Here is a 15060-nt window from a genome sequence, read left to right on the forward strand (position 1 = left end):
CTGTTCGGAATTCAGCAGAAGTACAAGTGATGAAAAAGTGATGCTCCTCTTTCTCGTTCTCACACAAACTAAATGAGCGTGTGATCAAAGTGCCTGCTGAGAAGGTGAGTAAATGATTGACAGTTTAAACTCGGTGTAGGCTACTTTATTCTTTCTGCTCATGTTATATAACAACGGATGCACACGAATTGAAATCACTAGTTCATCAAGGTAATTTTTTTTTTTGAAGAGAAAAGATGATTTTGTGCAGCGTTCAACGGTTTATTCATTTATAATGTCCTAGTTGGCAGGTCTGAAGAATCTAGAGCTGTTTTTTTGTAGTGCTTTCATTCCTGCTTTTTTTTTTTTTTTTTTTTGCATGCTAGTACTAGTCATGCAAAGTGGTAAAAAAAAAAAAAAAAAAACACGCAAAATAAGGAAGTACTCGTTTGATACGTGTCGTGTATTTCAGCACGACCCTTCGGTGTTTTATGCATAATAATGAGATTATGTGAGCATCCATTGTCTCATTCAGTTGCTTAAATTATTCTTGAACTGACCAAGGTATTTAAAAGTAGAAGGTTTCATCAAAAACATATATTTTAACATTACATTTTGATGTTAAATCCAGTATGTTACAGTATACAGTATTTAATGCATTTGCATCAGACGTAACTGTAATTAAATTACTGAAAAAATCCCTTTACACTTTCAAGGGAAAGGCAATTAAATTACAGTAATTAATTATGTAGTAGTAACACTGCCTGACAAAACATTTTCCAGTGTGGAAATCAAACGGTCATGAACAATGGGCTGTGTCTCATAACCTAGTGAGCTGCCTATCTAGACAGCTTTTCAGTTTCTGCAACAATGTAGACCTGAATAAAATGGATTTAGACTGCACTTTTTTGATTACCTGACTAAAATTGTACAGTGTGGATTTTTTTTTTTTTTTTTTTTTTTTGCATTAAATTGAGCAGAAGTGAACATTAAATTACACTGTTGCATGTTTTGCCAAGTCAGTCGAACTGTTCTTAGACGGAGCACCTGCACAAATGTTCATATTAAACTTTTATTTTTGGTTAAGGTGCTTGAAGGTGTTAGTGTGCACAGTAAGCAGCAGTCAGAGTTTGATCAGCGATGGGCGGCGGAGGACAGCAGACGGACCGGATCACCGAAACCAATGGGAGGTTCAGCACTTACACCTGGGAGGAGGTGCAGAAACACACCAAGTTTGGAGATCAGTGGATCGTGGTTGAAAGGAAGGTTTATAATGTGAGCCAGTGGGTGAAGAGACACCCCGGGGGAGTGAGGATCCTCGGACACTATGCTGGAGAAGATGCGACGGTAAAACACTCAACAGTAACATGCTAACATTTAAACACATGGAAGAACTTTTATATACAACCGATTTCTAAAAAATAAATAAAAACACAATGGCTGTGTCTCAACCTAGTGAGGTACCTACCTAGGCACCATTGACGTGCAGTGGTTTTCTGAAATGAGGAGGCAAAGTCCTTATAGTTTATACATATAGACATATACATCAAAAACATATTTTAACATTACATTTTGATGTTTAATCCACTATTGTTTTATATAGAATAATGTATTGTAAGGCTGACGTATGTTAACTTAGTTCATTTAATTTTGTCACATTTTCCTGGTTAAATAATACAATAATACAAACCTTATACAATTCTATTTTGTATTTTAACATTAACTATGTAATTAATCCTCTATTTATTAAAACCAAGTATAAATCCCAACAATTATTAGTTTTAAAAAAATTATTTTTTTCTATTCCAAAATAATAACCAAAGTCAGTAACAATTTGAACAATAAATTTTACTTTCGAACTGATGTTTAGCTGTTCTTTCTTTTTATTAGTCGACTTATTTTCGTATCATTCGTCAGTCATCAAAGCTCGGTAAACACTGGTCACTAGCTATGTTTCCATCAGCCTGATTTATGCGCATTTTGAAGTATCGCATCAGAAACGAGTGATGGAAAGGCCAAATTTCGGGGGAGAAAATCCCTTAATTTGCATAAAAAGCTTTTACGCTCGCTTGAGTTTTTGTTTTGTTTTTGTGCGAAAAAGAGTTCATGCGAATAATGAGGGATGGAAACGCATTTGCGTTTCTGCTGATGGTGTTTAATGTACTGTTGATTCGTAGGTTACGAAAACCACCATCATCCGCTCGAACAACTTGATGGAAACGCACCTAATTGACATTTATTTTTTGGGAACTTTAAAGGTACAATATGTAACTTTTTTGCTTAAAAAATAGCAAAAATCACTATATCTATGTTATTTTTTTTTTTTTTTGTTGTGTACTTACATTATCCCGACTGTTTCCAACAACTTTCAAACCAGGAGAAATTTGTAGACACGTCCCGACACGTCCCGTTTATTTATTTCCGTTTTGTCGCCGTCAATGGCGTCATATCCGCGTTGTCCCTGGTTTCCGCTCGTACTGCCATAGCAACCAGAGCTATGAACCAGAGCCCTCTGATAGTAACCAAGGCGACAGACGTGGACAACTGTGTAGTTCGCAATGTCTATCTGCACGCTGTTGTTGTTTCGTTCAAACATTATGGATCATGGCTAGCAGACTTTGGATAAAAAAGGAGAACTAAAACGAGAATCAATATCAGCGCGGTGTTTTCGAGATGCCGAGAGCTCCCATAGACAGTATATAAACGAGAGCTCCACGTCCGAGACTTCGACCGCTCCTACATGTACTTTATTAAACAGGTGAGCACATTTACATAAAACTAATCAATGTTATATAGTTCAACAATGATAAAATGTTATAATATGATCTATGTTATTCTAGCTTACTGCTAGTCTCATATAGACAAACTAACACATACATTTCAACACATTGAAATGCAGTTTAGTGTGATAGTGTAATGTTAGACCAAGTGAAACAGCGCTGCGTTACCTCACAAGTTTAATTTGTCTAATAAACTGACCTGTGAGTTGTAATTCTGCACGTGTAGTTCGGTAGAATGAAATGTCCATATTCCTTTTATATCCGCGGGACTCGCGTCGCGTGTGGAGCTGATAGCTGTCTCTTAGCAATCCCGAACTGCTTCATATCACAGTCATGATAAAAGCATCGATGTATTTACTCATCCATAAACATTATTAGATCGGTCGGCTTGGCGTTGACGACAAGATCCATAGTTCTTAGCAAATGTTGCGTCATCAAACTACGCCTTTGTTATTGTAAGAGGTTAGCGACCCCTAGTGGCGAAAAAAAATTACATAGTGTACGTTTAAAAAGATTTGCATGAAGATGTAACTTTAATATCACCAAGCTGATTGCTCACTATTTTTTCAGGCCATTTCATGTTTTATTGTGACGTGACATAAGTCGCTGAGTTGTTTACTTTTTAATTAGTCTTCCCATTAACGCCATAATGTTGTTCATTCAGATCAATTCACAAACACGGAACTGCAAAAATACTGGATTATTACTGCAAAACAATGATTGCCTAACTAGACAGCATTATAAGCATGTGTTTAATGCCACATAACGCTGTCTATGTAGGAAGCTCACTCAATTTTAAGACCCAGCCAAAGAGTTTCAGGAAACAATCTTCAAGCGTTTTTTGTTCTTGTGTTGTTTTAATTGTTTCAGATAAGCTTCAAATAAAGATTATCAGTTTTGAATATGTTTTATCTGGTGTGACAGGAGGCGTTTACTGCATTTCATCCAGACCTTCCGCTGGTGAGAAAATACATGAAGCCGCTGTTAATCGGGGAGCTTGATGCATCTGAACCCAGTCTAGACCGGCAGAAAAATGTGAGTATAGAGACTTTACTAAAGATTCTAACTCACACAGAAAAGATGAATAAAACCTGTGAGGTTTCGGGTGTAAAATATTGCCTTGGAACCTTAGTCACTTAGAATATGAATTTACATAATATATCTGGGTTTTGCATATTCATATTTATGATGAATTACTAGTAAGACATAAAAATAAATAAAGTGAGAAAATTTACATGGTCAGACCTTAAATAAATCTGAGTTAATAATATAGGAATGAACTTCAGGTGTGCCAAATCTAAAGTTGAAAAGTCACACAGAAAATTCAAATTGGGATGACACGAATTTGAATTTACTGAATTATAATTCAAAGAAATGTATCAGGTCATTGCATTCTGGGAAACAAATGCATCTGTTTTCCTGTAAGACTTATAAAACTTAAGACATTTATAACTTTTTAATTTTTTACACTTTAAAACCAGACTGTCAAACGATCTTTATAAGTATGAACTTCCCTTTTCTAAAATTAGTTCTTGCAGTTAAACGACATTTTGCTTGTGATTTTCCACATTTTTAATTCTCCTTAGATAACAGCATTTGCTCAGTGTTACAGTCATTTACATTTTCATTGCATTTTAATTAAAAATCTATGTCTTGTTTCATACCTCAGTTCAAATTGAATAATTGAATTGCAATTTAAAGGGATAGTTCACTTTGAAATAAAATTTTGGTATGTTTTAGCTTACCTCAAGGGCATCCAAGATGTAGGTGTCTTTTTTTCCGCAGTAGTTTCAATTTTGATATTTTTAGGTCAAACCGTTCTTGTCTGACAGTCATATCATGCAGGTCTATGGATACTGTCTCAAAGAGCATTCACAGAGTCCAAATTAAACAATTCCCCATCGTCCAAATTAAACAATTCCCCATCGTAAGTACACATTGATGGCCTAAGACACGAAACGGGCGGTTTGTGTGAGAAAACGAACAGTATTTATATCGTTTTTACCTCTTATAACACAGCCACGTTCAAGTGATCTGAGGGCGCGAGCGCAGACTGGTGCATAGATATATACACTAGATGTCGCCTTAAAGACATTCGTTCCAATGAACTGCCGTAGACAAGGCGAAATCTAGTGTATATCTATGCATGCACCAGTCTGCGCACACGTCACACACCAGGATGCGCCCGCGCCCTCAGATCACTTGGACGTGGCTGTGTATAAGAGGTAAAAACGATATAAATACTGTTCATTTTCTCACACAAACCGCTCGTTTCGTGTCTTAGGCCATCAATGTGTACTTACGATGGGGAATTGTTTAATTTGGACGATGGGGAATTGTTTAATTTGGACGATGGGGAATTGTTTAATTTGGACTCTGTGCATGCTCTTTGAGACAGTGACCACTGACCTGCATTAAATGACTGTCAGACAAGAACGGTTTGACCTAAAAATATCAAAATTGAAACTACTGCGGAAAAAAAGACACCTACATCTTGGATGCCCTTGAGGTAAGCTAAAACATACCAAAATTTAATTTCAAAGTGAACTATCCCTTTAACTCTTTCCCCGCCATTGACGGAATCTTTTTAGCTTTCCGTGTTTTCAATGTTATACAGCAGGGGGCGCTATCACACATCGTCTGAAAGAGTACTGAATCTCCTGATCAGAACACAGGCGAAGAAGAAGCAGAAACAAACGCTAGAAGCATTGCTGTATTTACATGTAAAATAACATGATCGTCAACATTAAATCAAAACTGTCTAATGTTACTGAGAGAAATGTCCAGGACGAGCTACAGGACTGTGAAGCTTCGGAGGTGTTGATGGACTCGATCTGAGTTTTGATCATTGATCTGAATCCCATCCAGATGTGATTTTCTCAGATTTTTGTTCAAATATTATAAAATTTTTTTAATGTAACTTACCCACATCACAAGTGTTGATAAAAAGAACGCATTCATCTTAAATAAACCCTTTTTTTATTTTTTTTTATTTTTTAATGCAGATGCTCTGTTCTTTCTTTTGATTTATTACATGTTCAGATATTCATACAACAAAATATTTTTTTGTAAAAACAATCAACTTCTTTCAAAAGTGCTGTCAGGGAAAGAGTTAAAAGGCATTCTCAGTTCAATACTGAACGTGCTACACAATAGTGATGTTATTGTACCAACGACATGGGTCATCTGTATGCATTTTAAGTTATTTTCAACACTAGCAATGTGTCCATCTACCTATTTTCATTCAGAGTTTGAGATATCGCTTAAAAAAAACAAGTCGATTCACTCCTGCGTTTAAATGCTGCTTTCCCGTGTGAACACAGCTATAGTTGAGTGTGTATTCTCTGTCCTCTGTCAGGCGGCTCTTGCGGAGGATTTCCGAGCCCTTCGTGAGCGTCTGGAGGCTGAGGGGTGTTTCAAAACCCAGCCGCTGTTTTTCATCTTACATCTGAGTCACATCCTGCTCCTGGAGGCCATCGCTCTGATGATGGTGTGCTACTTTGGAACCGGCTGGATCAACACGGCCATCGTTGCTGTTCTACTGGCGACTGCACAGGTACGACTGACACGTCATTATGACAGTCTTCAAACCGTGTTAAAAAAGCAGCAGGGTTGTGTAAAATATGTTTTGTTTTGGATGTCCACAAGCTGGAAATGGCATAATTGGGAACAAATATGAACTATATAAATGCGACATCCATCTTAAACCTGCGAAGACCTGCTTGTTTTTTGTTTTGTTCATGTTTTTGTTTGCTTTTTTCTTTTAACGTGTCTGTAGTCGCAGGCTGGATGGTTGCAGCACGACTTCGGTCATCTGTCCGTGTTTAAAACCTCTCGATGGAATCATCTTGTGCACAAATTTGTCATCGGACACCTGAAGGTACCGACATGTTCTCGAATCATTTCATAAGCATAAATATGGAACGGTTCTTCCACTAACTAATACAGTTCATTAGCCTAGCTGTAGACCATTTGAATTGAGTATACACTTTATTGAAATTTGTCGTGACACAGCCATCTACAGTAGATACACATTATATATAACATGTTTAAACATATAGCACATAATTCAATGATAGAAATGATATTTAAAAATTCTCTAAAAATCCAAAAAAGTCTTACTGGGGTATTTAAATAAAACAGGGTTCCTTCATGACGTTTGCACATTGTAAATGCATTTACAACTTTAAACGTGTGATTTCATTTGGGAATAAATGCTTTAGTCTGACTGAAATCATACAATGACAAATTTTTTTGGAAGTTTGCCCTTTAGCTTGGCTTTGTTCAGCATGTATACAGTAGCGTCTGGTATCTGGCCTTGGAAAACTGGCTGAATTCACAGTCAAAATTCACTGAATAAAATCCATCCAAGATGGAGGATGAAGCGAGAGATATGCTTATAAATTTGAGAGATTATAAGATCAATATAATTTGCTCAATAGCAAAATATGTAGTCTAAAAAAAAATAAACTATTTTACCCAATATTTGGTTGTGCTCTGTATTTTTATACTATTTATGCTACTTATTAGAGTATAAAATATCATTAGCTTAGCAACATGCTAAGATCAAGCTCATCTACAGTACCATGTACTTTCGCATGAGAAGTGCTGTTTGCATTACTGTGAAAGTAGCTCAGTCCAGATTGGTCACTAGTGAAGTTCTGTTTGAGCGTGTTAGCATGTCGTATTGGCCTGTGTACATATGTGTTTGTGTGCTTCAGGGAGCATCTGCGGGTTGGTGGAACCATCGCCACTTCCAGCATCATGCTAAACCCAACGTGTTCAAAAAGGACCCGGACGTCAACATGCTCAATGCGTTTGTGGTTGGAAAAGTGCAGCCTGTGGAGGTACAAACACACTATCCTCAGGAAACACACATGAAAACACTAGATCGACTCTGATTTGTCTGTCTTTACTACAGTACGGCGTTAAGAAGATCAAGCATCTGCCTTACAACCATCAGCACAAGTACTTCTTCTTCAGTAAGTGAGTTTGTGCCACAGTGGCCGTCTGCTCAGAAGCTCCCCAGGAATGTGTACAGGATTATATCATGGTTTAGGCCGGAGACACACTGGCTGCATGGTGTTTTCTATGTCTTCGCACACCAGAAACGTGTCTGACGCGGCGCTGCTGCTGCTAGGTGACATTTGATGAGCCTCATTGGTGATATATTCGACATATGGGGAGAGAGTTGTGGAAGGCCTATACTTCATGTTAAACATAAATATAGCAGCAAAGACAACGTCGGCATTGACGGCAAAATAGGCTACAGAATATTCCGTTCTGTATTGACAGAATTTGAAAATCGATAATATTTTTTTGAATTACATTTATATCTGCATTTATGTCAAAACCTAGAGACTTTCAAACATCAAAATGTCATTTATTAATATGTATTTGTGTCAAAATGACATATAAACATCTTTTCCTATTCTATTTTGGCTGGAAACGCTTCCAACACGCTTGCGTGTCGCGTGAAAAATAGGCGTCGGTTCTATTTCTAGCATGCTAACCTGTTAACATGGGAGCTGAAATAAAAACGGACACGCCACGCAGCCAGTGTGACTCGTAAATGATCCTAATGAGAATCAAATAAGAACATAATGGATAAACTGAAGTTTCTATGCTACTTTTTTATTCTTAGAGTCCCATTGGATATTGTTGAATAATCTTAATATACCTTATATTAATAGATTATAATGTGTACCTGTGTGTGTGTGTGGTTGGGGAGGGAGGGGGGAGGACTGATAAACCTTACATTATGAGGTCAAAATGTCCCCACAAAGATGGCAATATCCAAAACTCTTGTCCTTGTGGGGACATTTTTTGGCCCCCTTGAGGAAGACAGCTTATAAATCATGCTGTGATGCTTTTTGAAAATGTAAAAATGCAGAAAGTGTCTACTGATTGATCTGCTGATGGGTGATTCATGTGTGCAGCAGCAGCATGTCTGACTTGCTCACAGCAGTGTGTCGTGTGTGTACTGGCAGTAGCAAGTCCTGTACTTGCTCTGCATTAACAACAATAACCAACAGAAGCAGCATAGCAGATCTATTACCTATAACATTATTATATCTACCATGAAAAATACTCCAAGAGTTGTCATGACAGATATATATACAGTACAGGTCAGAAGTTTGGACACATTACTATTTTTAATGTTTTTGAAAGAAGTTTCTTCTGCTCATCAAGCCTGCATTTATTTGATCAAAAATACAGATTTTTTTTTTTAATATTGTGATATATTATTACAATTTAAAATAATTGGTTTTCAAATTATTATACTTTAAATTATAATTTATTTCTGTGATGCAAAGCTGAATTTTCAGCATCATTACTCCAGTCAATCACATGATCCTTTAGAAATCATTCTAATATTCTGAGTTATTATGAGTGTTGGAAACAGTTCTGCTGCCTAATATATTTGATGAATAAAAGGTTAAAAAGAACTGCATTTATTCAAAATAAAAACATATTTTCTAATAATATAAATCTTCTTTACTATCACTTTTTATCAATTTAACACATCCTTGCTGAATAAAAGTATTGATTCATTTCAAAAAAAGAAAGAAAAAAAATGACTGACCCCAAATTACTGACCAGTAGTGTGTATTGCTGTTACAAAAGATTTCTATTTTTAAAACATTTGCTTCTTTTTTTTTTTTTTTTTTTTTTTTACTTTTTATTCATCAAAGTATCCTAAAAAAGTATCACAGGTTATGAAAAAATATTAAGCAGCAGAAGTGTTTCCAACTTTGATAATGAATCCTCATATTAGAGTGATTTCTGAAGGATCATGTGATAGACTGGAGGAATGATCCTGAAAATTCAGCTTTGCATCACAGAAATAAATGATAATTTAAAGCATAATAAATTGAAAACCAATTATTTTAAATTGTAATAATATATCACAATATTACATTTTTTTCTGTATGTTTGATCAAATAAATGCAGGCTTGATGAGCAGAAGAAACTTCTTTCAAAAACATTAAAAATAGTAATGTGTCCAAACTTCTGACCTGTACTGTATATATATATATTATTTCACTAGAAACATCTCGCTCAGGTCCTATACGGCTTTTTACGATAGACACCATCAACTAGGCTTGTGTCTTGATGTTAACGTCTCTCTCTCTGTCACTCGTCCTCAGTCGGACCTCCTCTGCTCATTCCAGTGTATTTCCAGGTCCAGATCTTTCACAATATGATCTCACATGGTCTTTGGTGGGTAAGTTACCGTGATCACTTTGACTCTTGCTTTGCTATTGCAGCTGTACGTGCTTTTATAAGCACTTTCTCTGTCCTTATCTTATCTTATATCCTCTCGTCTTATCTTTTTAGGACCTCGCGTGGTGTATAAGTTACTACGTTCGATACTTCCTGTGTTACACGCAGTTCTACGGTGTGTTTTGGGCGGTGGTTCTGTTTAATTTCGTGAGGTACGAAACATCATTTTATCTACTATTTCTGCTTTAAACATGTTTTTGTAGATTTTATATTCCAAGTGCCTTTTCAATGGATGAGAAGCACCCTTCACAAAAATACACACACTTACAAAAAATACCATGTTTTTTGCACATGTATCATCTAGTACCATGCTTTTCTGTCACTTAACAAAAATAAGGATCTTTAGTGGGTGTTGCCCAGTTTCATTTGAGTTGTTTTCTGTGGAGTTTATGTGGAATTTCTATGGAGCAACAGAAAGATGTTAGGCTAAATTTATATAAATGTAAAATAAAAAGTGTGAATGTGTGTATACATTTTTTTAATCATATTTTTATTTAAATCCATTTTCCTTCAGTAGTTCATTTTAGTCCATTTTTGACAAATGCATAGTTAAAAGTACAAACATTTCATGTCATAAAAACAAAGTTTCATGTTAAAAATCATAAAAAAATGTCTCTATGATTTACTCAATGAGATATGCTAGATAAATGACTACTATTGAAATATTTTAGAAAGTGAAATATGTATATAAACATTTACATTTCATACAAGGCTTTTTTTTTTCTTCTACTTCTAATTCATTGTTGCAATATAAACATTTCACACAGTGGCTGTAATAACTCATTTTCATGACAGATTTATTCAAACACATTCAATTATAAAGACAACATGTTAAGTAAAATATGTCTTACTGCATATATTTATGAGTATAGACATTGAATGGCTTTCCTGAGGTAAATATAATGGTACGTATCGTTTGCAAGTTCGTTTAATGGACGTCTTTCCGCGGTTGAAACACTAAAACACACATCAACTGAATACAGCATAGATTTAAAGATCTTCATCAAAATAAAAGATTGATTGAATAAATCACTATTGTTAATCCTGCACTGGCATCCTCACACCCGTTGTAGATTATGCATGTTGTGTGCACAAAAATAGACAAAGACACCATCAAAAAAACGCCTTTGGAGAAGCGTTTCGGTCAAAGATTTCAGCTTTTCAACATTTTCGGTGCATCACTAATTGCTACATTAAATTTCTGGTATCAAAGTATAAATTTACATATTTTATGATGCTAACAAAGCCATTAAATCAGTGATTACTGATGTACAAACAATTGTACTTCCTATATTTTAAAGCAATGAGACATTTATGTGAATTTTACTTTGAGTGACAATAAATTTTAATAATTTTTTCCCAAAAATGAGTTTGAGACCAAACAATATTTGGCAGACCCCCGGTCACATGATAAGTCACATGATGTGAGTTGTTCCTGTGTGCCGCAGGTTCATGGAGAGCCACTGGTTCGTGTGGGTGACTCAGATGAGCCACATCCCCATGAACATCGACTATGAGCAACACCAAGACTGGCTCAGTATGCAGGTGCGTCCTGACCCATCACAGCCTCACTGGGTTTCCAAACTAGCCATTCTATCATGTCAACGCTTACATCTCTCTCATTTAGCTGGTCGCAACCTGTAACATTGAGCCATCCTCCTTCAACGACTGGTTCAGCGGACACCTCAACTATCAGATCGAGCACCAGTAAGAAAACCTCAAGCACACGTTTCTCTATCAGTGTATCTTCGGCATTTCATAACTGCGGTTTGTTCTTGTCCCAGTCTCTTCCCCACAATGCCTCGGCACAATTACTGGCGCGCCGCCCCACACGTTCGAGAGTTATGTGCCAAATACGGAGTCAAGTACCAAGAGAAGACCTTGCACGGGGCCTTTGCGGACATCATCAGGTATGACACACACATGAACATCTCTTGCTTTCACCTTCAAAAGAAGCTCTTGCACTGATTCAGGAACTCTTCCTTTAAAAAGTTGACATTCACAAACAATTTAACATGTTATATTAACAATATATGAGACCCTGGACCACAAAACCAGTCACATGGGTCAATTTTCTGCAATTGAGATTTATACATAATCTGAAAGCTGAATAAATAAGCTTTTTATGGATGTATGGTTTGTTAGGATAGGACAATATAAAACTATTAGAAAATCTGGAATCTGAGGGTGCAAAAAGATCAAAACATTGAGAAAATCTCCTTTAAAGTTGTTCATTTATGTTTGCGATAGTGCTGCATTCACTCACAAAAATAAATGTTTTATATATTTATGGTAGGAAATTTACTAAATATCTTCATGGAACATGATCTTTACTTTATATCCTAATGATTTTTGGCATAAAAGATAAAATGGATAATTTTGACCCATACAATGTATTGTTGGCTATTGCCACAGATATACCCGTGCGACATGAGACTGGTTTTGTGATCCAGGGTCACATATAATGACAAAATGCAGGGCGAGACTTGTTTTTAAATGTGTATGTGTATTAATGCCAAAGATTTCTCATTGAAAGCAATGGAGTATCCTGTGTGTTATAAAGCGAAGGCAAACGTTGGGAACATGTTGTATTTTGTGTGCATTTACTGGCAGATGCTTCACTGTATTATTCTTCTTCTCCTCTCAGGTCTTTGGAGAAATCCGGAGAACTCTGGCTGGATGCGTACCTCAACAAATAAAACCTCATTCGAGAAGCAAAGAAATATCCACCAATCAGAGCAAGAATCTCTCAGCCTAGACATCAACTAAACCACCAGTCAATCAGTTCACTAAAATGACGTTTAGCACTTATTTTTGATATTGAAGCATAATTGTGGCACTTTGTGTTTTTAAAGACTGATGAAAGATGTGCGTCTCGATCCTAATAAAGGATGTATTTGAAGGTCTGTGAATGTGCGTGAATGTACATGAAAGTTGTGATTGCTGGATTACAGTCGCTGCATTTTAGATTTGAAGAGTTGTTAGATGCGTTGAATATTCTGAGGGTAATTTTTGAGGCACAGTCTTTTAGTAGTCACTTTATTTCTTAAATTTACAATACAGTGATTTGTTTTTATAAATAACATTTGGACATGCTAGCAGAGGATAATACTAAGAGGTTGTACTTGTGGTCCTACTATTGTTATCTGAATAAACTGATTAAACCTCATCTCTCTGTTGTGTTTTAAAGAGCAAACCAAATCATCCTTCTCTCTAAATGCCCTTTTGTACACATTACAAACACTTGTTCAGTACACAGTGTTGACAAGAGGAAGAAAAGACACGCATGAATCCATCTGATAAATTTACTGTTCTCGCTTCATTCATTCGTCATAACTGTCAGCATCAGAACATGCGTGATGAGACAGAGTTTAGCACATTATTTACATGTGTAGTGTGACAGACTGCAATCACACATCAAACCCCGAGAAGACGCTCACGCCGCTCAATCCTGTAGACACGGGAGAATCTCAGCCGTCAAGAACATGTACGGGTCACTTTCAACCACAAAACAGACATTTAGCTTAACATTTCATTTTGTGTTGCAATTCACATCAACTTAAAACACATTTCTGAATTACTGTGATGTTAAATATAAATGCATATACATATTAAATTGTATTGTACTGCTTTATATTTTTATTGCTTTTGTTAAAAAAAATGTATGAATTGAGAAAAAAAACGATGAAATTACATGAAGATGCAAAACAAAAATGTCAATGACATGCAAATGCAAAATAACCCAAAAAAGTACATTTTTCACAATTTCATTTTTCTTTTGATTTTGAGGTCTGAACAACCGGATAAAAATTACAAGAGAAAAAAATATTTTAAAATATATATCTGCATTACTTTGAGAAGTTAAAACGTCATGAAAATACAAAATAACCACAAAAAAAAAAAACGATTAATGGTCCTAATCTGTTTTTTTCATAATTATATTTTTTATTTTGAGGTGTGAATAATCGAGAATTAAAATTACGAGAGAGAAAAAAAAAGTCAAGAAAATGCAAAACCACAAAAAAAAGAAGGTTAATGGTTCTAATGGGGTTTATTGATCATTTATTTTTCTTTTGATTTTGAAGTCTGAATGACTGAGAATGAAAATTACTTCGAAAAAAAAAAAAAAGTCATGAAAATGTAGAATAACCCAAAAAAACAAAAAAAAAGTAATTTAATTTTTCTTTTGTTTTTGAGGCGTGACCTGTTCATGTTTTTGTGAGATTCAACTATACATTGTTTTCATGCAATAAAGAGTCTTATGAGCATACATGTGTTTTCCAGCATGAACAAGATAATGCATGCGGATAAATTTGTACATACACTAATAACAATAAAAGCACCGACAATAAATATACAAATTAAAAAATATATTGAATTAGACGTTTGGTCGACGGTGTGGCAGAATCTACGTCATCTAAGTTCATTGGTGGGTTTGCTTGACGGTCACTGTTGCCAGGTGACCGTTTGATTGACAGTCCGTGTAAGCGCATTCATGGGGCAGATTCAATTTTCTCTTGCTGTTTCCTCATAATTTCCTGCAGTTCGGAATCTCCTCGACTCTTCTGATGGAGAGAGAAAAGACAAATCAGACACATTTGATACGTTTCCCATGATTTCCCTGTTTCTAATGCTGTGTTGCAGTGTCTCTGACCTCTAGTTGAGCTTTCTGGACGGTGATCTGGCTGTAGACGCGAGAGCCCTCGTCTCCACACACGGCCTTCAGGTGATCTTTATTCAGAGAGAAGAGCTGAGCTCCTGTCAGGATGCCCAGACGCTCCACCGTCCTGACACACACAGAGACACAGTCTTATATTCAGACCCCATGACCTTCAGTGGGACAGTATGATTCTCCAGTATGAGTTAGTCATGTGGAAAGCTTTCATCCACTGCTCATGCTGTCACATGTGGTTTTTCCACAGTAAAGGCCATTGGCTATAATTAGGGAAAAGGGACAAACCCTGAAATATGTCCCGGTTCATCTTGTGATTTCAATAGGACATGTGTCAACAAA

General features: G+C 36.1%; 2 protein-coding genes across 5 annotated transcripts in view; one reads left to right on the top strand and one right to left on the bottom strand.

Moving 5' to 3' along the window:
* The first annotated feature begins 2 nt into the window (after window positions 1–2).
* fads2 (fatty acid desaturase 2) lies at window positions 3–13215 on the top strand. 2 transcript variants are annotated; one of them, XM_079858869.1, is made up of 13 exons: window positions 3–104; window positions 1067–1326; window positions 3684–3794; window positions 6118–6315; window positions 6538–6639; window positions 7481–7606; window positions 7681–7741; window positions 9911–9987; window positions 10101–10198; window positions 11495–11591; window positions 11674–11753; window positions 11831–11956; window positions 12694–13215. In XM_079858869.1, exons 2-13 carry the CDS (start codon window positions 1120–1122, stop codon window positions 12743–12745), a joined length of 1335 nt encoding a protein of 444 aa, XP_079714995.1. In that variant the 5' UTR covers window positions 3–104; window positions 1067–1119; the 3' UTR covers window positions 12746–13215. The 2 variants fall into 2 exon arrangements, with proteins under 2 accessions (XP_079714995.1, XP_079714996.1); XM_079858870.1 differs by having other exon boundaries at window positions 32–104; window positions 1077–1326.
* eps8l2 (EPS8 signaling adaptor L2) overlaps window positions 12694–15060 on the bottom strand; it is a 44571-nt gene continuing 42204 nt past the window's right edge. For all 3 annotated transcript variants that reach the window (XM_079858866.1, XM_079858865.1, XM_079858867.1), the window contains 2 exons: window positions 14701–14833; window positions 12694–14611 (listed from right to left, as the gene is read on the bottom strand). In XM_079858866.1, coding sequence (XP_079714992.1) covers window positions 14540–14611; window positions 14701–14833 — 205 coding nt within the window. In that variant the 3' untranslated portion in view covers window positions 12694–14539. The remainder of the gene's footprint in view (window positions 14612–14700; window positions 14834–15060) is intronic.

The sequence above is a fragment of the Squalius cephalus genome (assembly GCF_949319135.1).
Source record: "Squalius cephalus genome assembly, chromosome: 23".
Taxonomy (NCBI): domain Eukaryota; kingdom Metazoa; phylum Chordata; class Actinopteri; order Cypriniformes; family Leuciscidae; genus Squalius; species Squalius cephalus.